Source organism: Siphateles boraxobius, unplaced genomic scaffold (assembly GCF_051911475.1).
Source record: "Siphateles boraxobius isolate OS27281-9 unplaced genomic scaffold, OSU_SipBor_1 65, whole genome shotgun sequence".
Taxonomy (NCBI): Eukaryota; Metazoa; Chordata; class Actinopteri; order Cypriniformes; family Leuciscidae; genus Siphateles; species Siphateles boraxobius.
In genome coordinates this window covers 3,087,137-3,113,596 of record NW_027509192.1, presented here as the reverse complement: position 1 = coordinate 3,113,596, position 26,460 = coordinate 3,087,137, and the positions used below count along the sequence as shown (strand labels likewise).

Sequence of the window (26,460 nt, the reverse complement as noted above, 5' to 3'; positions counted from 1 at the left end):
CCGCGAGATATCGACTCTCTTCATTTTAAATAAACATTAACATATTTTTTAGGGGTGGGGGTATTCATTTATTTTGGTTTAAAATAGTTTATTAAGACAAAAAAATACTGAGTGCACCGTTAAATTGCAATTCTCAATATCTGTCACATGAAGATTGTCTGTTGCACAATAGCGCCCCCCGCTGGTCACTCTAGGCACCGGGCAGATCTACGGTAAGAATCCCACACCACTATCATCCTACACTACCGTTTTGCAGTGTACGAAGCCTACACGTAACCTTGACACTGGTTACGACAGTATACGAGTGCAAAAAGTGTGTAAGTGAAAGAGCAATGTCTATCACTGTTGTTTAAAAAAAGAATCGAGGAGTACATTACAATAGTCACTTGTACTTTTTCCCCATCCGAGAGCACCAGTTTCCGGCTGTATAAATGCAGCACAAATGAGCAAGTGGAGCACCCTGTCTGGAAAAAAAGAAGAGAAAGAAAACACTTTGATCAGATCAGATCAAGTTTAGGCTCTCTTCATACTCTGCAGTTTTTTTTTAGCTTTCGCTAGTGGCGAGTTTTAGTCAGTACAATGGCTCCATCTACTGTTCACAACAGGCAAAACGCTTTACACAGGCAGAAAAGGCCAAAATATCCTATTCATCATATTATGAATGTGCCAAAACATTCAAGCCAGGCTGTAAAGTAGACTTCATTTCACAGCATCTCCACATTTAAGTGGAATATAAATGACTGCAGAAACGTGACAGACTGAATAATGATGTAGCAAAGCAGTTCAGCAGGTTTTAAAGAAAAAAAGCCATGATGGATGAAAACACAATCGCCTACACTGCTGTTTTGTGTAAAACATTACATGAGAATACTAATGAATTCTTGTTTTATTTTTCTTTGTGGAGTTTATAGAGGCGAAATTATAAATGTGTCAAGCTGCTTACTGTGGACTGTAGTGCGCAAATACTTATGGAGATTGATTTTAGGCTTTAGAGTCTATATGTGATGTTAAAGTCATGGTGGCATTTAGAGCTTTGCAGGAGAACATTATTAAATTGTGAGTCTTGAGACTAGTGAAAGGTGGCAGCAATAAATCACAGAACAGAGTGGAGAATAAAAGGGTCATGATGATTCGATAAGCCGGTTATTTTATTTAATATTTTATCTTTCTGATCATCAGTGATGGAGAGTTTTGTGGCCAAGCAACACCTGTCTTTCAAATTTGTTCATTTCATATTGTTTTCGAACATAGTGTTTTTCGATATTATTATTATTATTTTTAATTTAAAATGTACGGATTATTATTTATTTTCTTGTATGTTTATTTAATTTAGAGATATAAACCATGTTTTTTTCGACACATTTAAACGTTTTTATTTTGTATTGATTTTTATTGTATTTGTATTTTGTATTTATTGTATTGTATTTATTTTTCAATAATTTCTATACAGTTATCAATATATTCTTAAGCTAATTTTCAATGTTTTTAATTAATATAAAAATGCATTTTAGGTAGAAATATTTTCGAAAGATTTAAACATTTTTTGTATTTTTTTTTAATATTCATTTTTTAAATTATATACAGTTATAATAAACATAGTCTTAGGTGAATTTGCAATGTTTTTAATTAATTTAAAAGTAAATTATAGGTAGGAATATTTTCTTCTACGCCTTGTTTACTTTAAAAAAACAGCATCGTTCGATTTTTCCACTTTAGCTAATCGACACATGTTTGCTTATTTCTCGCGAGATTTGCGTGCAATAGTTTTAAACGCGTTTAAAACCTCCAACTGAGAGTTAAGTTCAGATAAAAGCTCGATTTGAGCATTTGAAGCTATTTCTACCGCTCATATATTTTACAGACACCTGCCACAAAGCGAAATCCCTTTGATTCTCGGTGTGTCGATTCAGCAAAAAAATCAGCAAAAAAAGCCTTTTCCGAGCAGCAGCCTCAAAAATATGTCATGGCGGCCCAGAAAAAACTGTTAACTCCTGACAATTTCATTGGTTAACGGAGCGGCCATCTCTTTTATAACATGGTAGGAGAGATTCGTTTGCGTAGATTATTGTGTAAATGTATTTTTGACGCTCTTTAACAGACATAAAGCGTCGTGGTGGCGGTGCACGTGCGCTAGGTTTGATCAGAGAACCGCTTTAAAACATTGAGCCGTGTGTGACAGAGGCATTTACTTTGGCTGTAGGGGGAGTGAAGTGTCAGGCAGACATGGTGGTCTGGATGGGGGGGGATGCAGTCACTTCCAGTATTTATCCTGTAAAAACCTGTAGAACTGGAACCGTTTAGTTGAGCATAGATTAGCTACTCCTGTGATTTCTGTTGTAGCGTAATGAAAATTAAACTAGTTTAAATTTATACCGGCTGTTCATTGCATGAATGCAATTATGTTTTGGACTGACATAAATGCTCATAAAGAAGAATTGGAACTGGGGCGAAGTGACACAATAAAATATTCAATGTGCAAAACATGCTATACAATTGTTAGGTTATATCTGGGGTAGTTCTATACATTAAATTAAAAAAATGATGTATCCAATTTATAAATTCCTTCAAACAATGTTGCTTTGTATAATGTCCATGATAAATAGGTTGCAGTGACTGATTTGGCAGAAAGAGTTTTTACACAAAGTGTAAATAATATCACAAAAACAGAGTATCACATCATTAACGCATAGGCTATGCAAGGCAATTTACCTTGGATTTTATATAGCCTGTGTTTGTGTGTGTGTGCATATACATAAAATGAAATTCTTTAACTCCAACTCAGCCTATACTTTGTAAAATGAATAATATTTTGAATTCAACATTTCTCTCTGTATTTCTTTATGGTAATATGCATTTATAAACATTACACTTATAAAACGCTTATTGTGTGTATATGCACGAGTTCGAGTGAGTTGACTGCCACTTCTTTTCTCCAGATGAGTTTCGCCGAGTTTACATCCGGGTTTTTCCCTAGGCAATGGGAGACGCACTACCGCTGTTCCTTAGGCAAAGTGAAATAAATTCGCCGCACCGTCACAAAAAGTAGTCCTCTTCACAAACACGTTTCGAGGAAACTTCACGTCCACTTTTACACCAAGCACGTGCACTTTTACAGTAATCGTGATGTCTCTGAATCGTTTGAATAGATGTTTAAAGTATTTGTGCTTTTTGACGGCTACTTTTCCTGCCCCCTTCGTCTCCCTCTTCCTGCGCGGATGAATCTTCGGGTGCTGCGGCTGTGGTGAATGAGATTGAAGAAGAGTTCTTGTTTTGTATCTCAGTTTCTCTCTTTTTTACACACACAAATTAAAATTAAACAAACAAAAAATAAGGTCGTTAACCTAGCTAAATTCAGCCCAGATGACCACGACAGCTATGTGAGTGATCGGATCGGACTTAGAGCTCGAATTGTTTGTATATATTTATTTAAATAATTTGTGGGGAGAGAGAGAGGCACTACTGCTCAAGTGAGTAGAGGAGGGTAAGTGCACCTTGGGATCTTTTTTTATTATTGCAACTTTTATGCGCCTCGTTTTTGGACTTTAATCGTTCGTAGACTCTTCGCCGCTTTTCCAAATCCAAACCCCGTCTCGATCGGGTAGGTAGAGAAGTCAGGATCCCGATGATTTTGGAGCAAAATTGCCGCTTATTTCTAGGAGTTGAGTGGTGTATTTCTAAGTGCAGCGCGTGAATCGAACGTTCCGCGCGTTTTGTTATTTTGTAACATTTTAAACTTCGCTGGATACATTGTTGCCGCAACGGTTGTTTCCAGCTCAGCGGAAACAATGTATCCGATGGCAGCGTGGGGATGAAAGGGGGAAGAATGAAGATCTTTTGCTCATGTATGGCTTGAATTAGTGGTTGCGGCTCAGTCGAGTCCATCTAACTGTAATTTGTGCTGTTGGCCTGTTAGCTTTAGCAGAGTTAGCCGTAGCACAATATGAAAGCTCCTTATATCCAGCAGCAGGTTTGTAAAAACATTACTTCTATTTTGATAGTTTTCACCGCTTTTAGTACCTGGACTTTTCGTGGGTGAATGATAAAGTGATGCTTTTTATAACGCTGCGGGTTTTTTGCTTGTTTAGAAAGTGATTTTCTTTTATGTAGCTTTTTTTTTTTTTTTTTTTTTGGTTGGATGGTGGAGGCTGAGTTATTAGAGCTGATGTGTTTTAGCTTGCGCCAACTACAGCCAGATTCTTTTAGAGAGAGAAAAAGAAACGCAAAACGCTTAGTGTAGTGGATGAAACATGCATGGCCACCTCCTGTATGGATATGTGTTGAAGTATGCTGTGGGTAAACACTGTGTATCATCTTCCGTGTTTCCCTGAGGTTTATAATAGTGGCCTAATCAAAGTCCTGCTCAACTTTTCCTGTCATTTGCACATCCCTGATCAGATGGACTAAACTAAAGCCGGGTTTTATGTACAGATCGGGATCATTTAGGATCAAACTGTACCTTAACTGCCTGTTTTGCACATTATTGTAGTTTTGCAGGTGGCATATTAAAGCTTATGTAGGATATCTGTCATGTATGAATATTTCGTATTTAGTCTTTGTTGGATAATTTTGTGGAATAAGTACTTTTTAGCACAGGTTTAGTGTCCATTTACTAGTTTACAAAGGGCTGGTGATGTTTGTAAAACTCCAGTAACGTGTTTACCTTTTTGTTATTGTTTAACTGTTTTATCTACTTCGTTTTACTGCTCATGTTTGGCTTATATTTTGAACTGATTGTTGATATTTTTGAAATGTTTGTAAAACTTTACACTGTTTCCACCCTCACCTGACATGTTCAGCTCTTTCTTTAGGTTTTGCTTTCCTTTCCTTATCCATGTAGTTTCACTTTTAATGTTTTTATACTGTGGTAATCAAATCTTTTAGGCCTCTATTATTCCATGTTGCGATGTATGTAATGCGTTTAATACTCACATATTTGCACAGGAGTTTTGTTGGTCATGCCATTCTTGAATATCCAGCAATTATGCAAAACAAAACGTTGCTGGCTTATGTAACATGACCCTGGAAGTATTTTAGTCCTATAGTTTGTGTGTTGTCAGGTGTAGTTGTGATATTGTGTTACCTTATCCAACCCTGGATACTATTTATAAAGGACAATAATTCACATTTCCCTTATTATGCCTATTTTTAGCCATCTTCTATCAGTTTGCTTGAGTAAAGTTTAATTTCAGCACTCGAATGAATCAGTTGTTTGTAGGTCAATTAAAACAAGATTGCCATTTGTTACATGTATAGGTATTCGTGTAAAATAACAGCTATTTTTGTTTTTGTAGAGTACTAATATTTATTAAAATGTATTACAAGAATGTTGTTCTGACTTATTCTCACTTTTATGTAATTCAGATGCTGTGTTTTACTTTTTGAAATATGTAGTATTGGTTATATATTTTCCAAAGCACAACCAAAAGTTTTATTCTTTTAGATTTAGGAGTTTAGATTTGACCTGGGTCGGTTGTATAGTTTTACATTTCAACAGGTCACTGAAAACTTTACAGGGACAAGAAAAGCCCTCTGTTACTGTACAACTTTCATATCACAAATCAGAACTTAGTTTGAATTGCAAACTCAAATGTAAATATATTAATTTTTCATTACTGATGCAAATTTTGTCTGCTCATTTTATTTTTAATATGCAGGGTTTATAGTCACCCTTTTTTAAGACATTAGCTTGTCCTTACTAAAAGCCAGTCAGTATTATGATTCAACATAAATCTCTTTTACTGCATCGAGGGATTTGCCTCTAACTAACCAAAGATTCATGAGTTGAATGTTGATATCTATTATTATATTATTACTGTTGTTGTTATCTGTATTATCATTACTATAACTAGTCTTATTTCTAGGCTATAACAAATGTTTACTATTTAATAATAATAAGGTGACTTGCAAGTTTCAGTAAATTATTACAGAGACTTAAGGTCCATTCACACAAAGGCCGATAAAGATAGTTATAAAAATCATTTCAAATATAAATGAATCGCATAGTCCACAATACAACTATAATGATATTGGCACAGAGAAACGTTATCATTGGAATCACTTTTTAGAACTTTTTTTTTCTTCAGCTGATGAACAATAAAATCACTGACAGCCAATCAGTATCCACCTTACTTTAAAGAGGGAAAGCACACGAAAGAGACCAGCAGACGACAAAACTGCTGTGAATTCTTAGAATAAACAGAACGATATCGTGCGCTGGTGTGTACGTTAATATAGTTATTGTTAACAGGCCTTTAGTTTGGGTTTTGGATGTTTACATATAGTGTTGTTTCCTGGTAGTTGGCAGCAGAGATATAACCGCTGATCCTCCTCAGCTTGTATCTTTCTGCTTGTTAGTATTCGTTTTCAAGTATATTGGTGCTGGGTCAGGCTCTTATTTTTTTTTGTTTTTGATTATATTATAAATATATGGACAGTGTGGTTTTAAAATGCATTTTAGAATGAAAACTTCCTGGATTAGGTACCTTATATCAACTCCCAATTTTTGTGAGCACCCAAGTTGACATGGTTCCCTTTTTAGAGATGAAGTGATTGTAACATTTACTTGTGTGTTATTATAGACTTTATTTGATCAGTGACTCATAGACTTGTCGATTTGAGAGGTTGTCGTTTCCTGTGCATTGTTGGCTGAAGGTCCTGAGATACCCGACTTTCGTGTGGTCATGACAGATGTCATCGCTGGCGAGTATAGGCTTTGCTGAAAGGGTTAGTTCTTTCAAAAATAATAATTCTGCCATAATTTTCTCTCCCTCATGTCATTCCAAAATCTTCAGAACACAAATGAAGATCTTTTTGATGAAATCTGAGAGCTTTCTGACCCTCCATTGACAGCTACATAACTGATGATTTAACGCTTCAAAGAGATCGTAAAACTAATCCATGTGAATTGAGCGGTTTAGTCGTAGAAACTCGATCGCTTTATATGATGAACAGATTGAATTAAGGCTTTTATTCACATATAAAAATTAAACGGCGAACATAAACAGAAGCTCAACCAAACCTTGAGAACAAACATCATTGGTTCTTGCTGAAGCTCAAACGTGATGCGTAACATGAGAATGAACCTCATTGGTTCTCACACGTCAAGCAAACATGTTTGAGCTTCCGTTTACTACCACAACTGATGTGTGCGTTGAATGTTCATATGTGAATGAAACCTAAATTTAATCTGTTCATCATTTAAAGCAATCAAGTCTCTTCAGAAAATTGACTGTAAACCACTCAATTAATATGAATTAGTTTTACGATCTCTTTATGAATGCATCAAATTGGTAGTTACGTAGCTGTCAATGGAGGGACAGAAAGCTCTCAGATTTCATTTAAAAGATCTTCATTTGTGTTCTGAAGATAAATCAAAGTAAAAAGGGTGAGTAATTAATGACCAAATTTTCATTTTGGGGGGAACTAACCTTTTAATATCACAGGACTCCATTTGGCAGAACTGCACAAAGAACAAATCCAATGCTTGAGTTTTGAGAGAGATATTTTTAGGTCCGCGAAGATGCCGGGAGATGCACAGGGATGCTGGAGTTTTTTGTCGTGGGGTTCATAGACGGTATGATCAATTAGAAGCCTGCTGAATGCTGCGCTTGCAATGTTGCCCCTTTTTTCACAGACTGTATAAGAGAGAGAGAGGGAATTGGAGTGTCTCTCCCCAATCTAATAGGCTCTGTTTGTGTGTGTGTGTGTGTGTGTGTGGGTGTGTCTGTGTGTGTTTCATCTTGTGCAGGGAGTTGGAGAGAGCGCGTGAACACCAGTCTCAGTGCCAGCTGGTAAGTCCTCTAATAGCCTCTGTTATAATTGTCCTCTTGGCACAGGGCCGCACACCAAAATCAATGAGAGTGAATGAATGTCTGTAACACTGCCTCCGATCTACCCACTGTTACTCTAAAGTTGTTGCGTCGAGGCTGTTTCGTTTTATCCAACGGGCAAAACAGTCCTGCCCATCCTCTCGATTGTCACCTGTTTTTAATCCTCCACCAACCGTAGTTTTCCTCTCCCAGAAAACTGCTTTCCAACAAGAACCTCTGAGTTTTTTTTCCTTCTTTTAGTCCCGTTTGGCCAAGATACTTTTTGAACTTAAACAAGGGGTTCTTGCAGTGCGGTGGTGTTGCGGAATCGCTCGGGGAATACGACCTGAATAAAGCGTGTCCGTTTACCACCACCTGAGACATCATGAATCATGCCTCGATTTAGAGAAGTGCGTTTTCCCCTCAAATCGCATTAGATACCGACTTGTGTTCCCCCTTGTGGTGCGGTTGGATTAAGTCAACCTCCGAGCATCTCGCAAAATAAAGGTTAAATATATAACATAAAAGGAAAAAAAAAATCCAATAAGTCTCTGAAATGTCTTTGTGTGATTTCTCTAGACAGGCTGAAAGTTTCCTGGGACTCTCTTTCTGGCGAACTGGATCAATGATGGAATTGCAAACATTGCAGGAGGCCCTGAAAGTGGAAATACAAGTCCATCAGGTAGGAGATCTCGCAAATGGGCTTCTAATCAGTTAAATCGTGTGGGGAAAACAATTCTGAAGTGTCACTGAACTCTCAGTACAAGAGTTAAAGTCGCAAGCCAATGCCGGAAAGCTTCTCAGTTGCTATAAGGATGCAGATGCTTTTCGGATGATTCAAATGATCCGGGAGAACAGGTCGTCAGGTCCACCGTTGCACTTGAGCATTAGTGTTAAATAAAGATATGTTTCTCTCCTTGTCCCTCGCTGTCAGAGACGGCGTGTCCCAGCAGGCAGAAAATTAGTCTAGCTGTCTGAGTGGGGTAAGAGAAGGAAAAAAGGCAGGAAGGGAGGGATGGAGAGAAAGAAAGAGGAGGAGAATTAGGGTCATACTGGGCTGATAAAGCGTTAGCCATTACTACAATGGTAGCGAATCATCTTCAGCAGGTGTTCTTTTACATACTGGAGGCTTTTTTTTTGTGTGCTGCCGTCTGGTTTTGTCTTCATATCGCTTGGAATATTTGACAGGCAGGTGGAAGAGGGATTTGTTGCCTCATCCGGGGCAGCTGAACGGGTTGTTTTGTGTTCTCGCATGAATCACTGTTGCCTACTGGTGGACCGCGAAAACTTTGAAGAAACATAAAATCACTCTTGGGTTTTTAATATTAAAGTGGGACAAGATGCGTCATGATTTGTCCATATATTTTGAAAGAGCCCATGATAGATGATGTGCTTGTGGTTGTGAAATGTACATAAGAAACATTACGATTTAAAAAAAAAAGTTTAGTAAAATGAGCTTCATTTTAAAACCGGTGTATTTATTTCAAGTGCTAATGATTAATCATGAATTCATAAATTATATATTAAATTGTTATTAAATAATAAGTCGTCTTTAGGCCTTAAGCTTTACTTCTGAATTTGTTTCAACAACTGGTTTATGAAAATGTGAATTTAATATTCTTAAGAGACTATTTCAATGTATTCCAGTTTTAGTTGATAGCAGACGTCCTGAAATATAACTAGGGGACAGATTTAACATCTCATTTCTCCTTGTTTAGAGGACAACTTTGAGTATAAATTGGCACCACTTACCCCACTCTCCCCTATCTTTTTCAATGAGGTTTCACCATTTTAAAGGCATATTTCACCAAAAACATAAAGATTCTGTCATTGAAAATCCTCCATGAAGTTCTTTCTTCTGTTTAACATAACATAAAGGATGAATAGTAATACTATGGAAGTTAATGGGGACCCGAAACTGTTTGGTTACCAACATTCTTCAAAATATCTTCTTTTGTGTTTAGCAGAAGACAGAACTTCTAAATGATGACAATTTTCATTTTTGGGGAACCATCCCTTTACTATAGCTGTCAGTCAAAGATTGATTTCACTCACACTGTATCAACTCAACTGGAATTCACAATTTTCATAAAAATGTCATTTGTTCATTGCAAATGGAAAATGTTTGTTCTAAATGAACACATTAAACGGCGTCTCCACTAACCGTTGTTAACTGGAAGACAGTTACAGAAAGCCGTTGGCAGGCTGCCTGCTGCTCTGCTTTTGTTTGAATGTAAGGCTGTAGTTCCACATGTGGCCTGTAGATGCCACACCATGTCTGCAACTCCCTCCAAAACTGTTGGCATAAGTTTTGACTGCAAATTCTTGTCTTCTCCTCTGTTGCCATAGAAACTTGTCGCCCAAATGAAGCAGGATCCACAGGTAAATATTCTTTGACGTTGCTCTTCAGAAATAATCCTCCAGTTTGTTTGAGAACTTTAACATGATTGACAGCTGAGCATTTATATGTTGCATTTTAATAAGATAGCTTGGTGGTGTTTAAGTGTTTTATTAAACAAAGGTTCAGCAATTCTGAATTATTATAATTATTAAATATCTCATTGTTGTTCAAAATAAGTGATTCTTATTCTTATGTTTGGTGTTTTTAATAGAACGCAGATCTGAAGAAACAACTTCACGAGCTCCAAGCAAAAATCACGGCTCTGAGTGAGAAACAGGTAAGAACTTCCACAGTTGTTGTGATGTCATTCTCTGCTGCAAGTGCTGAAAAAAAGGGAAAAGCTTTGTGAAACATGATTCAAACGATGAATGTTTTTAAATACTCACAATGACTGTAATGACTGATACTACAGTTGCTTTTATATTGATAACATGTTTACTTAATATTCACAAAATGGCAGTACATTTTTCCAGAATTCATTGATTCTCCATAATTATTCTTTTTTTTATCGTTTAAATGAGCTTTTCTAAAAAAATGTGTATTGCTCATATATGTTCAGGAAGTCTTCAGTTTTGTGGAATTGCACACGCAGTCTGGCCACTAGTCCGGCGACTGTAATTGCATGGAAAATTGTGAGGTTACACAGCATAAACATGAAATATTTAATCTTTTTGATAGATAATGTTTTAATTTGATAGTTTTTAAGTTAGAAAGATAGAAAATAAACAATATATATTGAATTGTTTTTTGCGGTAGAGAATAGAGCAGCCAGCAGGAGAGGCCTGCATCTGCGTGTTTAAGAACTGTGGCAGAATTGTGTGTGTGTGTGTGTGTGTGTGTGTGTGTGTGTGTGTGTGTGTGTGTGTGTGTGTGTGTGTGTGTGTGTGTGTGTGTGTGTGTGTGTGTGTGTGTGTGTGTGTGTGTGTGTGTGTTGGGGCTTGTCTCGTCTCCTGCTGGTAAAAAACACTCCAAAATTATCAGAGTGTTTGAGATTTCACTTATTCGGTCGCTTCTTGAAAAGTCAGCACAGTAGTTTTGGGGATATGTTTCACTTTCTCTCTCTCTTTCTCTTCCTACTCTTGAAATTCTCCAGTTAGTTTCATCAAAGATTCGTCCCAGTTTACTGACTCGCAGATCATTGGCTTAGCTTTTATCCTTCGAAAGAGATAGAAAGTATAGATCAGTATAAGTACACATGATTTGATTTTTTTTTTACTAAACTCTGTAGTCAAATGTGGAGGGCAAATATTATATGTGTATAGCTTTAGTCAAGCCAGATGAGGATTATAGAATGAGATGATGAAACAGTCCAGTGAATGCTAATTCAGTTCTCTCACGAAACCTGTCAAGAACCTGTCCTAGTTCACATTTCACCTCAAAATCTCAAAAAATGATATTAAATTACCATTGTATTTTTTTTTTTTTGAATGTACTAAAGCATTAAAATACCATATGTTTGCAGATATTTAAAGAAAATGGTAAATTCACATACTTGTTTCTCAGAAAAACATTGCTACAGCCAGTTATTCTACTTTGAAATGTGCCATTCCATGTCTGAATGTCTTTTTTTGTTTTGGTCTCTGTGATCCCGCCCCCCACTGAAAATTTACCGAATAGTATTTCAGCACTCCAGGTTGCCAGTTGGTGAAAAACACTGAGTATTGTAGCCACGGAAGCCAGCAAATAAACTAGATCAGAGATCGCAGATTCTAGCCAACCTAAAAGCCTCTGCATCCATCTAAAAAGCTCTATGAACAGAGGCATAAATCAGCTGCGCTCGTTCCTGTTGTGTCCTCAATCTGGCAACCGGCGTGAGCGTGGAGTCTGAGGAGGAGGGTGCGGGAGGAACAACTCTCTCCAATATTTAGAACTTGGACTGCAGTACCCATTTCAACCACTAGCGGTCAATATTACATACTGCAACTTTAAATGGGCATTCTGCAACTATTTCAACTTAATCAAACTGTTTAGAAATCATTTGGATGGTTTAATAATCTGGTGAGAATGTTGACTTTCCCCATTCCCCCAGCGTTCCCAGGCGGAAAACCAACCTTGCAACATGGGGACTAACGTCCTGGTAAGTTGGAAATAGGAAGTCTCGTGAGAAGCGAGAAAAAGAGCGAAAAGAGCGAGAAACACAAACTGCTTTACGGGCAATTCGAAATAAACATACACGCCGCCCTCAATGTGTATGATGTATTACCCACCTCGGTAGACATAGCTCCACATGATAAAGTTGTCCGGCTCCGATAATAACAAATGCACATGAGCAGGGGTAGAAAGGGGGAGGAGGTTTTTTTTTTACGACAGTGTTGTGAAATATACGCCTCACAGCTGTATGGGGAGTTTGTTGAGAAAACATGCGACAACAAAAGTGAAAATCAGCGAAGAAATGGCTAGAGTTGCCGAATGCCCCTTTAAACAGACACACAGATATATTCAGTCTCAGACTTTGACCCAGATTAAAAAAAAAAAAAAGTTAACATTATATTACAATAGGGCATTTTTTTTTCTGGTGAAATATACAAATGCATTTCAGTGATGAGATTTTTTTGGGGAGAAATGTGATTAATTGTCATGAAAATGTCACAATACAACATCACAATACAACAAATCCTAGTAGTCATAAAGGTAAGCTTTATTTTTATTTTTGGGGGAAAATTCAGTTTGAATTTGGAATGAAATATGACCTGCGCAGGTTTTCGTAAGATTCATCGAATTTATCCATAAGGTGCATGTGCATTGTGTCAGGTCGAAAGGTTGACGCTTCCTCGGACTCTTTCAATTCTTTCGGCTGTGAATACAATTCATATGAATTCTAAACTCTTCCCGCATCATGAATTTATACATCATTTATTTATGTGATTTTAGGCTCGATGTGAGGCCTCAGCTGGCATGGCGGTCTGTTACGTATATGTAAACTTTCTGCTTGTGAGTCTAAGGCTGCTACTATGTGATTGATCGTCCGCTTAAAGAGAAAAATAGTTTTGTCAAAATTCATTTTGAGGAAGAGACGTTCATTTGATGTTGTGCTTAGCGCAGGGGCTTTGTTAAGGTATGTGTGTGTGTTTCCACTCTCAGAGGTGCGCTTTGGCTCCAGAGGACTCTGAGGCAGCAGAGTGTGTGAGATGAATTTCAATCATGTTTTTCCCTGTGTGTGTGTGTATAGGGCTCAGTGGGCCTTTATAAAAGCATTTCCAGTGTTGTTAAGGTGGTCTCGCACCTGAAGGGTCTTTTAAGGCACAGCTTAGCTTCACACCCAGAACAAAGAAAACCAGGGAATTTGGTGACTAATGATCTATTATTAGAAACCATTGCGGCTAGATACAAACAGAACATTGAAAATACGAGGGGGGGAGGGGAGGGGGGGGGGGTCTTTTCATTTTTATTTCCAAGAAAAAGTGTGTATGTGTTTCAGAACAATTTGACATGTTCTGGTTGTTTCTCTGTAATCATAATTTCCTCTAACACACAATCAAAATGTAAATGTGAATGGTTGTATAATTTCCCAGTAATTTCTCTCTCTCAGAAAAAAGTGGTGGAGCAGTTGCGGAAGGAGTTGCTGGTCAAACAGGAGCCCGAACTAAAGCCACAGACGTTCCCAGCAACCGCAGACGGTAAAACCGTGCTGCTGACGGCCGCCTGTCCCCCTTCACAGCCGCCCACAGGGCCGCCACACAACCAGGGGGCGCCACAGGTACCGCTTTAAACACCACACAGTTTCTAGACAAATGTGTAGAACAACTATACACTCAAAGGTAATTTGTAGTGGAATATCTACCCACTACCGGTGAGACGTGAATTCCTCTGAGAGTTCCTCTAGCGCAGCTCAAAATTAGTCGATTAGCTAGTTTATCCAAAAGGTTTATTGAAAAAACGATTGTCCTGAGTCATCTGTGCTGCTCTGTTCTAAAGGTGCACTCTGTAATTGCAGACTCACTAACCGTCCCTGAAATAAGCTTTCTCCCTGAAATAAGCTTTGAGTTTGTAAAACACAAGGGCAGAGTGACCCTAGAAGCTTAAAGCTTACATTCTTCTGTTGAGAGCTTGAATAATACACACTCCAGCCCAGTTGGTGGCGATAATGCACCTTTGCCAATGTTTGGATAGCGTAGCCTACGAGACCGCGACTGCATAACTACAGAAAGTATACAAACAACCCCATTTCCGTCTCCGGTGGCGGAGTAATACAATACTTCACAGAACATCCAAAACAAGTCAATGGAGTTGTACAAAAACTACAATAAACCCTGTTGGAAAGCATCTTTTGCAGCGATTTTTGTGTGAGCATATCAGTGAACACCCCACACCACTCGGTGAGTTTCACGTCTTTGTAAACTAAAGTTTACGGACAGCAGCATGTGTCAAAATTTCAATCTTAACCGTTCTATTTCATCAGAAACGATCTTAAAACAGGGCTTCAAGTGTAAAATACCGAACTTGTCCTTTAAGTATTGTAGGATGTTTCTAAGTGAATATGAAAAAAAGTGGGACTATTGAAAAGTTGGGTTACTTGGGGTTGCACAGACCAATAGACTTTAGTCGACTAGTCGCTGATCATGTGAATAATTTATTTCAAAGACCTACAAATTGTTCTGTATATGTTCTATATATTCTCTAGTTCATAGGACTTACGGTTTTCATATAATTTGCGATCAAAACTCAAAAAATGTATTTACATTGGGCTGTAATACTAACGCTGTCCTAAAGAGGGGGCCACAGGATAAGAAATATTTGAAGTCCACTTTGATGAATTTTACAAATAAATTAGGGCTGAACGATTATGGAAAATAATCGAATTGCGATTTTTTTTAACCAATATTGCGATTACGATTTAATATGCGATTACTTTAAGTTCTTTTCCTTCTGTATTAGTCGACAAAGAAAAGCAATAAATCATTGTACAGTAGGGATGGGAATCTTTAGGCAGCTCATGATCCGATCTAATTTTTTTCTTATTAATCTTAATAACACTTAAAATATGTATTTAATTACATGTGTAAATACATACTTTAAATGATATATATATATAAACATTTAATTAAACCTATTACATGTTAAGAATTTTAAATGGGCTATAAACTAATATAGCTTCAAAATATAAAAGCTAGTAAATAAAGAGGAATAAAAAAAAAAAAACATTACAAGCAATAAACAAAGAGTGCTTTCAGCATTTAAAAGTAGGCTGTCTGAACGTTTTCCATTCAAGAGCTGGAGTGATTTTCCCCCTATACGATAAGCTGCATTCACACTAATGCACATATCTCTTTTGAAATTGTAAATGTGGTTTGGTTTAAGATATAACTGACCGTGTTTACATTAATTTCACGTCAAAAGCATTTTGAGATGCAAGTACATTTAACCAATGAGAAGCTCACAGCCGCCAGTGTTGCCAACTTAGCGACTTTGTCGCTATATTTAGCGAGTATTTAGACCCCTCTAGCGACACATTTTGAAAAAAGCGACTAGCGACAAATCTAACGACTTTTTCTGGTGTTATTGGAGACTTTTGGAGGCTCTCTGACGTGAAAGCACATATCGTTCTTACTCTTCTCAACGAGCAGCGGGTGCTGCCGTGGGTCCCACCCCCGTCCCAAAGCACTCACAGGCGATTATCGTTCAGCCCTAAAATAAATGCATATATATATACACAGACTGCATATATATATACACAGACGCGTACAGACTGCAAAAGAATCGCGCAAATGAGTCGCTATTTTTAGCGACTTTTCAAACGTCACTCACTCTAGCTACGTCTACCCTGTTCAGTAAATGGCTGAGAGGAGCAGCAGCACACTCATCTGTTGAGCGCACGGCCGCTGAGAGACGTAAATGAGCAGTGTTTTTAAACGGATATATCACTTATCTGCTTTTCTTTTTTCTTTTATTTGAATAATTTAGTTTCCTTCCTTTTCTTGTGCTTACGGTATTACTTGTAATACTCACTCTCACAGAGCTTTTGTTCATCCGGCTCCCGAACTCTCTCAATTCAGATAATTTTCCACATTGGCCTATAAAAAAAAATGTAGTCATTCACTAGGCCTATATCATAGCTACTCGTTCTATTGTCTGACAAAACATGTAGGAAATGAGAACAGCTTTATTTCACATTCGGCTATATTATATTATAATATATTAGATACAGTATCCCACAAGTTATGTTTGTTTATACCATCTGCATACTCAATTTATTAGGTGAATTCATGTTTTAAACTTTTTATTGTACAGGTAAGTTAATCGCTTTTCTGAAATAAAGTGCTGCTACATTGTAACATGCACACGACAATAGCTCGCACATCATGTGCAGATCGTACGCAAACAGTAAAGAACATTCAGTAGTGCAGAAAATTGCTGTCAGCGCTTGTTTCATCAACAAAACAGCTTACAAACAGAAAAGTGCTAGCATATATTTCTGTCTGTTTTTGAAGTAACCCCACAGATTCACGATTAGTAGAGAAACGCTGCACAGACAATTCACACACTCAATCGCTCTTTCACAAATGCTTTCAAATAAATGTAATCTTACTGTGCTACTTTATCTATATCTGATTTAGAACGAGCAGAAAACTGTAAGAAATATAACGACCCATAGACAAAATAATTTATAAAAATTAGCTGTTATGTAGGAGCAATAGCCTTGTGGCCAGCGTTCTTTGAAATGCCGCAGTTCTGCACAAGGTAACCCAAGTTTGAGTCTCGTCTCAAGGTTCAGGCTTCTCAAAACAAACATCACAAACTTTAGCCTCTAGGTGCAAATTGTGCCATGTTGCAGAGCATTCCCATCTCTTCTGTTTTTATTAATGATTTTAATCACATAACAGTCGACTTAAAAAATCTGAGGTCGTTCAAACCCTAGTACTTACTATAGTGTTAGGATTAGGATTTGGTTTAAGGTTAGTTGCATGTAATCATGCACAATTTATAGTAATTATTACTGTATTTTCTACATGTAACAAGGACACAAAAATAAACCAAAAGTTGTTTCAAGTTGTTACATTTTGATTCAAGGCAAAGACAAAAAATGTTCCCCATGCACTGATAATTTGTACACAATAAACTGCAGAGAAGTCTAAGAATGTCTATAGCATACATTTTTATTTCATGCTGATTTTAAGTCCATCTTTTGTGTCTCCTCGTCCTCCTTCATTGCGTCCCTCAATCAAAACCTACCCCCCACTTCCTCAACTAGAAGACTCTCACCATGACGCCGGTCATAACTGCAAAGACTCTACCTCTCGTGCTGAAAGCTGCCACCTCCACCATGCCTGCTTCCATGGCAACACAACGCCCCACAGTCGCCATGGTCACTGCCATCAGCAACCCCCCGAGACCCGGCGCCAATTCCGACTCCCAGAGCACACCAATCAACCTTCAGGTGGCCAGCAAGCTACCCAATGAGGACATCGATGCCGGCACACGGATTGTGTCCAAGAATGTTATTGTCGTGAGTGTGAATCGCTGCTAAGGTTTCTTCCTCCTCACATAGTGTTTCCATATAACTTAAATATAACAATTTTAAATTGAAGATCTGTTTTTGCATAGTTTGCTGTAGACTAGTACTAGTCAGACCCAATTTGCTCTGATGTGTTTAGAACAATGTGTATGTCTCCAGTTAGTATGAATATTTGAAAATGACTGCCTTTCTGACAATGATGTGCTTGGCAGGGGTGTATGGTGACTGCAACCAGAAAGAGGCTAATTTCCTCTAAAAGCAGACAATGTTATGAATTTCTGTCATCTCAATTGCTGAGTGCCCAATGAACGGCTGGTTTTGTCACAGGTGCAGGCCACCACCACCTCTGCCCAGCCTATCAAAGTTCCCCAGTTTGTCCCTCCTCCTAGATTGACGCCTCGACCCACCTTTCAGCCACAGGTGCGTCTCTGTTAGACATGCCCCCTCCCCTTACGTATATGCAGTTCCACATTGACCCCACCAGAGGGACACACAATCTAGTAAAGGCTCTGTGTCTGTAAAGCCTTTGTTTACGGACCAAACCTATTAAAGTAAACTTCTCATCTTGAAACAGAGTTTTTATTCATTCAGTTTTTATATGCTTTTTTCTTCACAATAATACTGACTCTCACCTTCTCCTTCCCAGCACTGGCTGTTGCTGTGATACTGTCTGCTCAAGTTTTTTTTTTTTTCCTTTGCTTTGGATGCTTACACACTAGAGTTTATGCTGTCATAGATTGCTACAAATCTGTTGATTTCAATGGGGTTTTGTGTTGCAAAATATAAGAAACAAAAAAGGTCTGAAAAAGTGACACTCTGTCATGCGACCTAAAGAAAACGTACAACTGCACTCGGACATAAACGTCTGTTCACTGCACTCTGACCTAAGCATCTGTTGACCAATGAAAATTCACTTAAGTCCACTGTATTACTGCTGACCTGCTTCTTTCCACATGCTCTAAATGCATTCCTGTTTGTCAAACACTCTGCCAGAGCTTTCTCAAGTGTGTAAGCTTCCTTAGCATCGTCTCTACACTGGACGTGACCCAGAAGTGCAGCTACAGCTTGATTCTTACTACACTGAAAGTGTCCAAGCTACACAGCATCTTCAACAACATTTGTAGTAACATTTGTAGTAACATTTTCAACAGAGATCTGTTGGTAATGTATGATAATGTACTTGCTGTATGCAATTTACTGATAACGTCTGGTGTAGACAGTGTTTAAGAGTGAGACAGTGTTTTGCTGTTTGTTCCTTTATAATAATGTTGTTGCTTCAGTTTTTCTGCTTTTGTTCTTTTCATATTGCTTTGGCTGACCCTATCACTAACCCCACCCCCTTAAATAAAGAGTGACCGTATATAAAAGCTATGTAATGCTGAAGTGAGCACCGATGAATCCACTTGAACCCATCGTTTTTTTATCCACAAGTTGTTCCAAACCTGTTTGCCATACTTTCTTCTGTGGAACACAAAAGAGGATATTTTGAAGGGAAAAAAATGTCAGTGGTGCAATGTTTAAAAAGGTTTAAAATGTCTTCCTTTGTGTTCCATAGAAAAAAGTCAATACAGGTTTAGAATGACATGAGGGTGAGTAAATGGGGCTTTCGCACAGGAGGAAACTTCTCATGGTTCCTTGAACTAATGGTGGAAGTACTCGCTTTTTGCCGTGTTCACACCGCAGGAACTGGGAACAATTTTAGTGTGTTTGTCCCTTTTGAGGGAACTAAATTACCTCCTACTTCAGAGTCTAGCCCAGCACAATAGGAATTACTAGTGACGTAGGTGTATGTTGATAAGCCGATTGCACACGAAACATCAGGAAGCACCCACCATTTTTTAAAAAGCTGTGTGTACACAGATTATACCTTATACATTTACTACACGGACATGGAAAACAGTGATAGATGGACCTTTCAACCATTACTCTAAGGAACAAATCCAATGTGACTTTGAGGGGACCCATCAAAACATGATTATGTATTTCTGCTCAGCTAGCGACATTGGGCATCAACCACACGGCAAACGCTAATACTTTTTCATATACTGTTTACTTTCTTTGTATAACAGTTCTATCTGATAACCTATTAGATAGGACTGTTAAACAGATCGTAAACTAATGAAAACAGAGAATGTGAGCGCTGCATGTTCAGGCTCTGGCGTTCTCAGTGCCGTCGAAATAAACGTCACAACAACAAATGCGGCTTACATTACTTCAGAGTTCCTACTGGCAGTCCGAATGCAACCAGGAAAATGGCTCTAGGGGAACATTTAGTTTTCTAGTTCCTATAACTACTGGTTCCTATAACTACTGGTGCGAAAGCCCCTACTGATGGCAGAATTTGGGGGGTGAACAATCCCTTCAGGGGCCCTTCAAAGTCCACTGTCTTGCAGAGTTCAGATCCAACCCCAATCAAACATACCTGAACAAGCTAATCAATGTCTTCAGGATTACTAGAAAGTTACAGGCAGGCGAGTTTGATCAGGGTTGGAGATAAACTCTGCAGGAAAGTGGACTTTGACGGCCAGAGTTGCCCACTTCTACTTTAAGGGATTGTTTTGGTGTTTCTACATTGAGCTCTCTACACAATGGGACATTTTCTTACACTTTAAAGCTAGTTACTGTGAGTGAACCAGAGCTCAGTGTTGGCATTACTTGGTCTCTTTACCCAAAACAGCATGCATATTAAGGGCATGCAACGGAGTGGCTGTCATAATCCATTGGTTTGGCCAGACTGTATCTGCTAAGTAACCCAGCAACATTTTCTCCATTACATAGGTTCGACCAAAACCCCCCATGCCCATCAATGTGCCCATCGCTCCCGCTCCTCCTCCAATGGTGGCGGCTCCTCTAATCCAGCGGCCCCTGATGCTCACTACAAAGCTGACGTCATCTCTGCCTGCCCCCACTGCGCCCATCCACCAGGTGCGCATTGTGAATGGACAGCAATGCGCCACCATTGACAAGACCACGACCGCAGTCACAGGCGGCACCACGCATGTCACAGGCATTGTCATCAGTCCTGCCCAGGCACTTCAGATCAGCAACCTTAACTCAGACTTGAAGGTAAGAGCACATTTTGAATTAGCCTGCTTGTTTGCTCCAGACATACAAAGTTATTCAGGATAACTTTTTATCTATTGTTCTTGCTCTAAGAATCAATCGTTCAACTGACTGGAGTGCATTCCTTGTGTCTTGTTCACTACATCAGACTGTGAAACCACAGGGAGGACCAGAACGGGTGGTCACAAAAACACCACCCTCATCCTCTCCTCCTCTTCCTCCTCCTCCAGCTAAGGTCAAACGAGAGGAAAGCCCACAGGTACTGTGCACCTTCACAGTTAACAAAACCATTCTGTCTCAAGCTGAAATAAAAAGTATATATGTTCTTTCTTCAGAAACTTGCCTTTATGGTGTCTCTTGGGTTGGTCACACATGACCATCTTGAAGGTAAGTCCCATTGGTATCAATGATATAATGTGGATTTCCACTAAATTAAAATTACTAGGACAGGATGTTTTGTAACCAGATGTGCATGGAATGTCCTTTCTCTCCAGAGATTCAGAGCAGAAGACAGGAACGTAAGAGGAGAACAACAGCCAACCCAGTGTACAGTGGAGCAGTGTTTGAACCCGAGGTACAATCATTTTTCTGTAGTTCGCTCCTCCATCTGAGAACTTAGAATGTACTTCCAACTCTTCTAATATTCTGACTTCTCTCGAATGTCTCAGAGGAAAAAGAGTGCTGTCACTTACTTGAACACTCCACTGCATCAAGGCACCAGGAAGAGAGGTCTGTACTTGTCTGTCTTAGTTGCTTAAGTTGATGTATTGTAGCCCTGCTGCTTATATGTACCGCCTAACAGACACCTAATAGACACCTGTCTGCTTTCTTCTGCAATTCTGCTTTGTTGTCTTTGCTAGAGCTTGATCTCTCTGCAGTCCTACTGCTGTCCAATTGACCTAAGATGACATGTATGATGTTTTATGGGATGAAGTTGGTGGTTGAGGAACTGCACCCTCAGTTTTGTGTTTTTTCCAGAGATGGAGACTTTTGGTTTGTCTTGGACTTGTTAACATTTGATTTAAGACTCCAAAATCAGAGACATTGTACAAATGTCAGTAGAGTCAGTACAGGCAGAAATATGTCCTCCCAGTCTTGCTCTACTTTAGATTTGAGTCTCTTGTGTGCTCTTTGCACACCTTTTTTTCTTTGAAAATAGCCTGTTATTTGCTCTTGAATTTCAGAGCAGTGTTTCAACATGGTGGATTTAGCTGTATTTGGCCTTGAAAGACTTCACTTGGTCTTCACACCAAATAGTTGAACTTTCTCCTTGGACCAACTTGGGCTTGGTCTTGCAAGACTTCACCTCAAAGCTTGACTAGTGCCCTAGCTACCTTAAGTACTTTATAAACATGTCTGTTTCCAATAATAGGTATAGACAAGCAGAGACAATGTTGTTGATCCTATCCTGATCTTCAACATCTTATTGAGTTTGTGAAAAACTTGTTACTTGTTTCTGTAGGCAACATCTGCAGAGAAATAAATTGAGATTTGAGATTAGATGTCTATCTGTTTGTGGCTTAGGCTTAGACGCTTTCACTCTCTCTTTCTACTCTTTCTTTCGCTCATTGCTTTTCAAATTCCCTGCATGCTGCTGTGGTCGTCTGTTGCACTAACTGCTTTTTGTGACCCTCCCTTCCATTTCTCCTTCGCTTTCTCCCTCCTTTCCTGTTTCCATGCTAGCCAATGAGGATCCCCTCTCTAAGGTATGTTGCAACTAGAAAATGCCATTATTTTATTTCATCTTTGTGTTTTTTTTTTCTTTCTTTTCCCTTTTTCCTCCTCCATTTTTCTGTTCCTTTTGGTTTTGTTTTTTTGTTTGTTTTTCTTTTCTTGTCTGTCTCATTTCACTCAGGTCGCCCTCCCAAATACAGCACCACCATCACCAGCAGCACGGCGGTGCCGGAGCTGGGCTGCAACCCCCTGCTCTCCCCCACCAGCAGCCTTCCCGCCTCCCCAGCCCCTGAGCGGCCTGACACGGGGGGCTTTCCCCTCTCTGTCCACCCTCATTCTGTCCCCCAGCCCAGCCCCAGCTCCGGGGATGTAAGTAGCCACCTGCCAAGTCTGGGCGACCATGTTGTTGACAGCCCCCACTTTTATTATTGTTCTAGTAGAGTTCTCTACTTCACAAGCTGCCCCTATCCCCCCAAACCCTCCACTGCCTTCATCCTGTACACCTCAATGTACCGGTTGTACCGGAGCAAGGTAACTCCTGTTTGTTAGAGTCCAGCATCCACCCTGGAAAGAGAAAGACTGACCTACCAGCACTGTCATTCATGTGTTTATTTGTTGTATTTGTTGAAATGGAGCCAGCAGTCTTACAAAGTGAACAGTCTTTCTCTACGTTCCACACAAATATCAGGCCTGAAGTAATTAATTATAGTATACAATTTTTAAAAGCCAAAATACCCAATACTGATAAATACATGATACATTTTAATAGTGATTAACATAGGTCCCAATAATAATAATAGTAATAAAATACTAGCTAAATATCCAGTGCCCTGACTAAGTGAACAATCCAGTCACCAGTGAGCCACTAGACAAATAAATCCAAACAGCAGTCAGTTTCTCTCCTCCCCACCCTTCCCGCTATCATCTGATTGGTCCAGACCAGAAGGGGGGCGGTGGTACTGACACCTGCCGTTCTTCCCGACAGGGAGACATCCATGAGGATTTCTGCACTGTGTGCAGACGCAGTGGACAGTTGCTCATGTGTGACACATGTTCGCGCGTCTACCACCTCGACTGCTTGGACCCACCCCTCAAAAACATTCCCAAAGGCATGTGGATCTGTCCTAAATGTCAAGACCAGGTAAATAATAGCAGCACAATGAGCCCTTGGCCTCTCCTCTCCCAGGCTAGTCAGTGATGTCTTCTTTTAACTGGAATTCGGTCCTTTAAAGCACATACAATGTTATATAATTAAAAATGGGAGATCGACTGAGAGGTCAAACTCCCCTTTCCCTGCCAAAATAAAGTGTACATTTCCCCCCCTAACACAAATTGAGTTTCTTCAGGCGTTAAGGCTGTTTTGTCCTTTGTAAGCTCTTCACATGGTTCAGTATTGATTGTGCCTTTTTTCCACCCATCATGTAAGTGTAAGACAGCATCCAGCACTCCCATTGAAGTTCTGTTGTTCATCACTGTTGCCATATACAATTGATCTCAGTTTCTCTCATGGCTTTCCAAAGGTCAAGTGTGCATAGCACTGGTCTGTTATTGAGAGAATTTCTTTTACAGATTCTGAAGAAGGAAGAGGCCATTCCATGGCCAGGAACCCTGGCAATTGTCCATTCCTACATTGCTTACAAAGAAGGTATTGATATTTAGATTTTCGAGTGTAGAAATCTGTATATATTTATAATATATCAATATCTAATCTAATATATTTCTAACAATTTTGGATAAAAGTATGTCTGCAGAAAAGAAGTCTGTCAGGTATAAATGTTGGAGGCCATTAAATTTATGGCCGTTTTGTCCCCGTCCAACAGCAAAAGAAGAAGAAAAGCAGAAGTTAATGAAATGGAGTGCCGAACTAAAGCTGGACCGAGAGCAACTAGAACAGAGAGTGAAACAGCTCAGCAATTCTATAACAGTGAGTTATTTAATTATTTTCCTCTTTCAGTTTTTCCAGATTCAAGATTAATTATACTGCTGTACTACGTCTCTTTGAAGGGATGTTTGCCTCAGAATAACAATTTTAAGGCAAACATTCAGCTTTATTTTCTGGCTTGTCACACACTACACTGTAGTTCTTTTGAAGTTTTATTAAATGATTGTTAATTTTATTCCTAATGTTAAACATGTATACGTTTGTTCCTTCTGCTGAACACAAAAGATATTTTGAATAATGTCGGTAACCAAACAGTTGATGGGCCACATTGACTTCCATAGTATAGAAAAAAATACAATGGAAGTAATTTGGCCCATCAACTGTTTGGTTACCGACATTCTTCGAAATATCATCTTTTATGTTCAGCAGAAGGAAGAAATTCATACACTTTTGAAACAACTTGATGGTGAGTAAATGATGGCAGAATTTTCATTTTTGGGTAAACTATACCTTTAATGTAATTTTATAATATGCTGTGTGCGATATGTAATGATGAATTCCTGTCCTTTAACAGAAATGCATGGAGACTAAGAACAGCATTCTTGCCCGTCAGAAAGAGATGCAGTCCTCTCTGGAGAAGGTGAAACATCTGGTCCGCCTAATCCAGAGCTTTAACTTGACTCAGCCCATGGAGACAGACATCCTACAGGATTCCAAACAGGACTGCACAGAGTCAGGGAACATCAAAGACTCAAAGGATACTACGCAAGTGTGTGTGCAGGAGAGTCCCACAGAGCCTAGCGTGCAAGTACCAGTCGCCGTAGCAGTCCCTGAAGTGAAGGCAGAGCCAGAGGTGGGTGAAATGGCAGAGCCAGCGGCCGCAGTCACACCTGAAGCTGCGTCAGGTGAATCGGGAATTTGGGTTCCGGAAGTGCCCGAAACCACAGTTGCTGACGATATGATGGATACGGCAAAAACAGTGGAGGCTGCGGAATTGCCTCAGGTCAGAGACGTAAAGACTAATGGAGGAACAGACTGTGATTGTACCGGCTTGAACCCGGAAGAAGAGGAGGGAACTATCGATGCCGCAGATTCGGTCGACTCCGAGAACATCCCTCCCATTGACAGTAGTTGTGCAGAGGATGCTGGGAAGATGGAAGTGGAGCTGCTGGAAGATGGAAGTCATGGCGCGAACACCAACAACGGCAAAACCTCAGAACCTTCTCAACAGGCTTTGCCAGCCCCTCTAAGCAGCGTGGACAACCCCAAATAGTTCTCAGCCTCACCCTAAACACACTTACATCACCAAAACATTCAAACAGATTTCCTATTGCACCTTGGAATGGTGCACAAAGTTGCCAATCTATACTATATATATATATATATATATATATATATTATACATATATATATTATCTATATCCAAATAAATGTCGTTTTTTTATTTTCTTTCTTTTCTTTTTCTTTTTTTAATGCATATGCTGTGTCAACAGTACTTTTACATCCAAGGAGAACTAATCTTGGTTCTTGTAGACCAATAGAGCCCAAACTTGTAGGAGAAAGGGTGACTTAAGAAAGAGTGTCATGCCAATTATTAGATTAAAAAAAAAAAGTAGCTTAATAATAATAAGGATGTTGATGTAGGATGATGGTGATAAAGATGATGATTTATCAGATCAGACCAGTGTGTGCCTCCAACATGGGGTTTGTTTCATAGGTTGTCTTAGTTGTCTTCTCTCCGGGAGGAGAAAGGCAGGGCAGACATGTCCAAAGACTGCATGAATATGCCCACACCCTGTGAACCTCCAGCCAGGCCTGAGTGGACTGGCAAAACCAAATGCTTCTCTTTCCAAACATGACAAAAATCAACGCATCAGTATTCGCCAGTGACGAGGCAGAGGCATAGAATCCTGTTGCTGGCGTAGGTTAGACTAAATCAGGACTCGGTCAGGGCTGCCTATAGCAATCCCTCTAATTTCTCTCCACCACCCGAAAAGTTCTTAGCCGCATTTCCCAGTTAGCAGTAAAAAAGTATCCCATCTCCAAGTCATTTCTTGCTAATTAGCAGTAGAGTGCTCTGCAAAGCCTCTGAAGATCTTTGACAAAGGGCTGGAAGAGAAAGCTAGGCCAGAAGTCACATCTCAGAAACTGCAACAAATCATGCGTGTAGATTAGTCTG

General features: G+C 39.2%; 2 protein-coding genes across 14 annotated transcripts in view; one reads left to right on the top strand and one right to left on the bottom strand.

Moving 5' to 3' along the window:
- Nucleotides 1-4,985, bottom strand: part of dgkzb (diacylglycerol kinase, zeta b) — a 40,481-nt gene extending 35,496 nt beyond the window's left edge. The window contains exons 1-2 of the mRNA XM_077210216.1: nucleotides 4,930-4,985; nucleotides 378-460 (exon numbers count right to left, since the gene is read on the bottom strand). The gene's annotated coding sequence lies outside the window, so the exon portion shown is untranslated. The remainder of the gene's footprint in view (nucleotides 1-377; nucleotides 461-4,929) is intronic.
- Nucleotides 196-25,725, top strand: phf21ab (PHD finger protein 21Ab). Of its 13 annotated transcripts, none has more exons than XM_077210239.1 (18): nucleotides 196-212; nucleotides 7,748-7,790; nucleotides 8,388-8,490; nucleotides 10,158-10,190; nucleotides 10,421-10,486; nucleotides 13,739-13,906; nucleotides 17,399-17,653; nucleotides 17,990-18,082; nucleotides 20,441-20,728; nucleotides 20,874-20,984; nucleotides 21,061-21,112; nucleotides 21,220-21,299; nucleotides 21,394-21,454; nucleotides 22,581-22,768; nucleotides 23,385-23,540; nucleotides 23,969-24,044; nucleotides 24,220-24,323; nucleotides 24,856-25,725. In XM_077210239.1, exons 3-18 carry the CDS (start codon nucleotides 8,434-8,436, stop codon nucleotides 25,552-25,554), a joined length of 2,487 nt encoding a protein of 828 aa, XP_077066354.1. In that variant the 5' UTR covers nucleotides 196-212; nucleotides 7,748-7,790; nucleotides 8,388-8,433; the 3' UTR covers nucleotides 25,555-25,725. The 13 variants fall into 13 exon arrangements, with proteins under 13 accessions (XP_077066354.1, XP_077066351.1, XP_077066355.1 ...); XM_077210236.1 differs by lacking the exon at nucleotides 196-212 and adding an exon at nucleotides 1,802-2,038; XM_077210240.1 differs by lacking the exon at nucleotides 196-212 and adding an exon at nucleotides 3,226-3,481 and having other exon boundaries at nucleotides 17,402-17,653.
- Nucleotides 25,726-26,460: the final 735 nt, after the last annotated feature.

Excerpts from the sequence above, each read along its gene's own strand:
- phf21ab (XM_077210230.1), top strand. The coding sequence starts at position 8,365 with ATGTCTTTGTGTGATTTCTCTAGACAGGCTGAAAGTTTCCTGGGACTC. Across the intron at positions 10,487-13,738 it reads CGGCTCTGAGTGAGAAACAG|AAAAAAGTGGTGGAGCAGTT; the intron begins GTAAGAACTTCC and ends TCTCTCTCTCAG. Across the intron at positions 23,541-23,968 it reads GTCCTAAATGTCAAGACCAG|ATTCTGAAGAAGGAAGAGGC; the intron begins GTAAATAATAGC and ends TTTCTTTTACAG.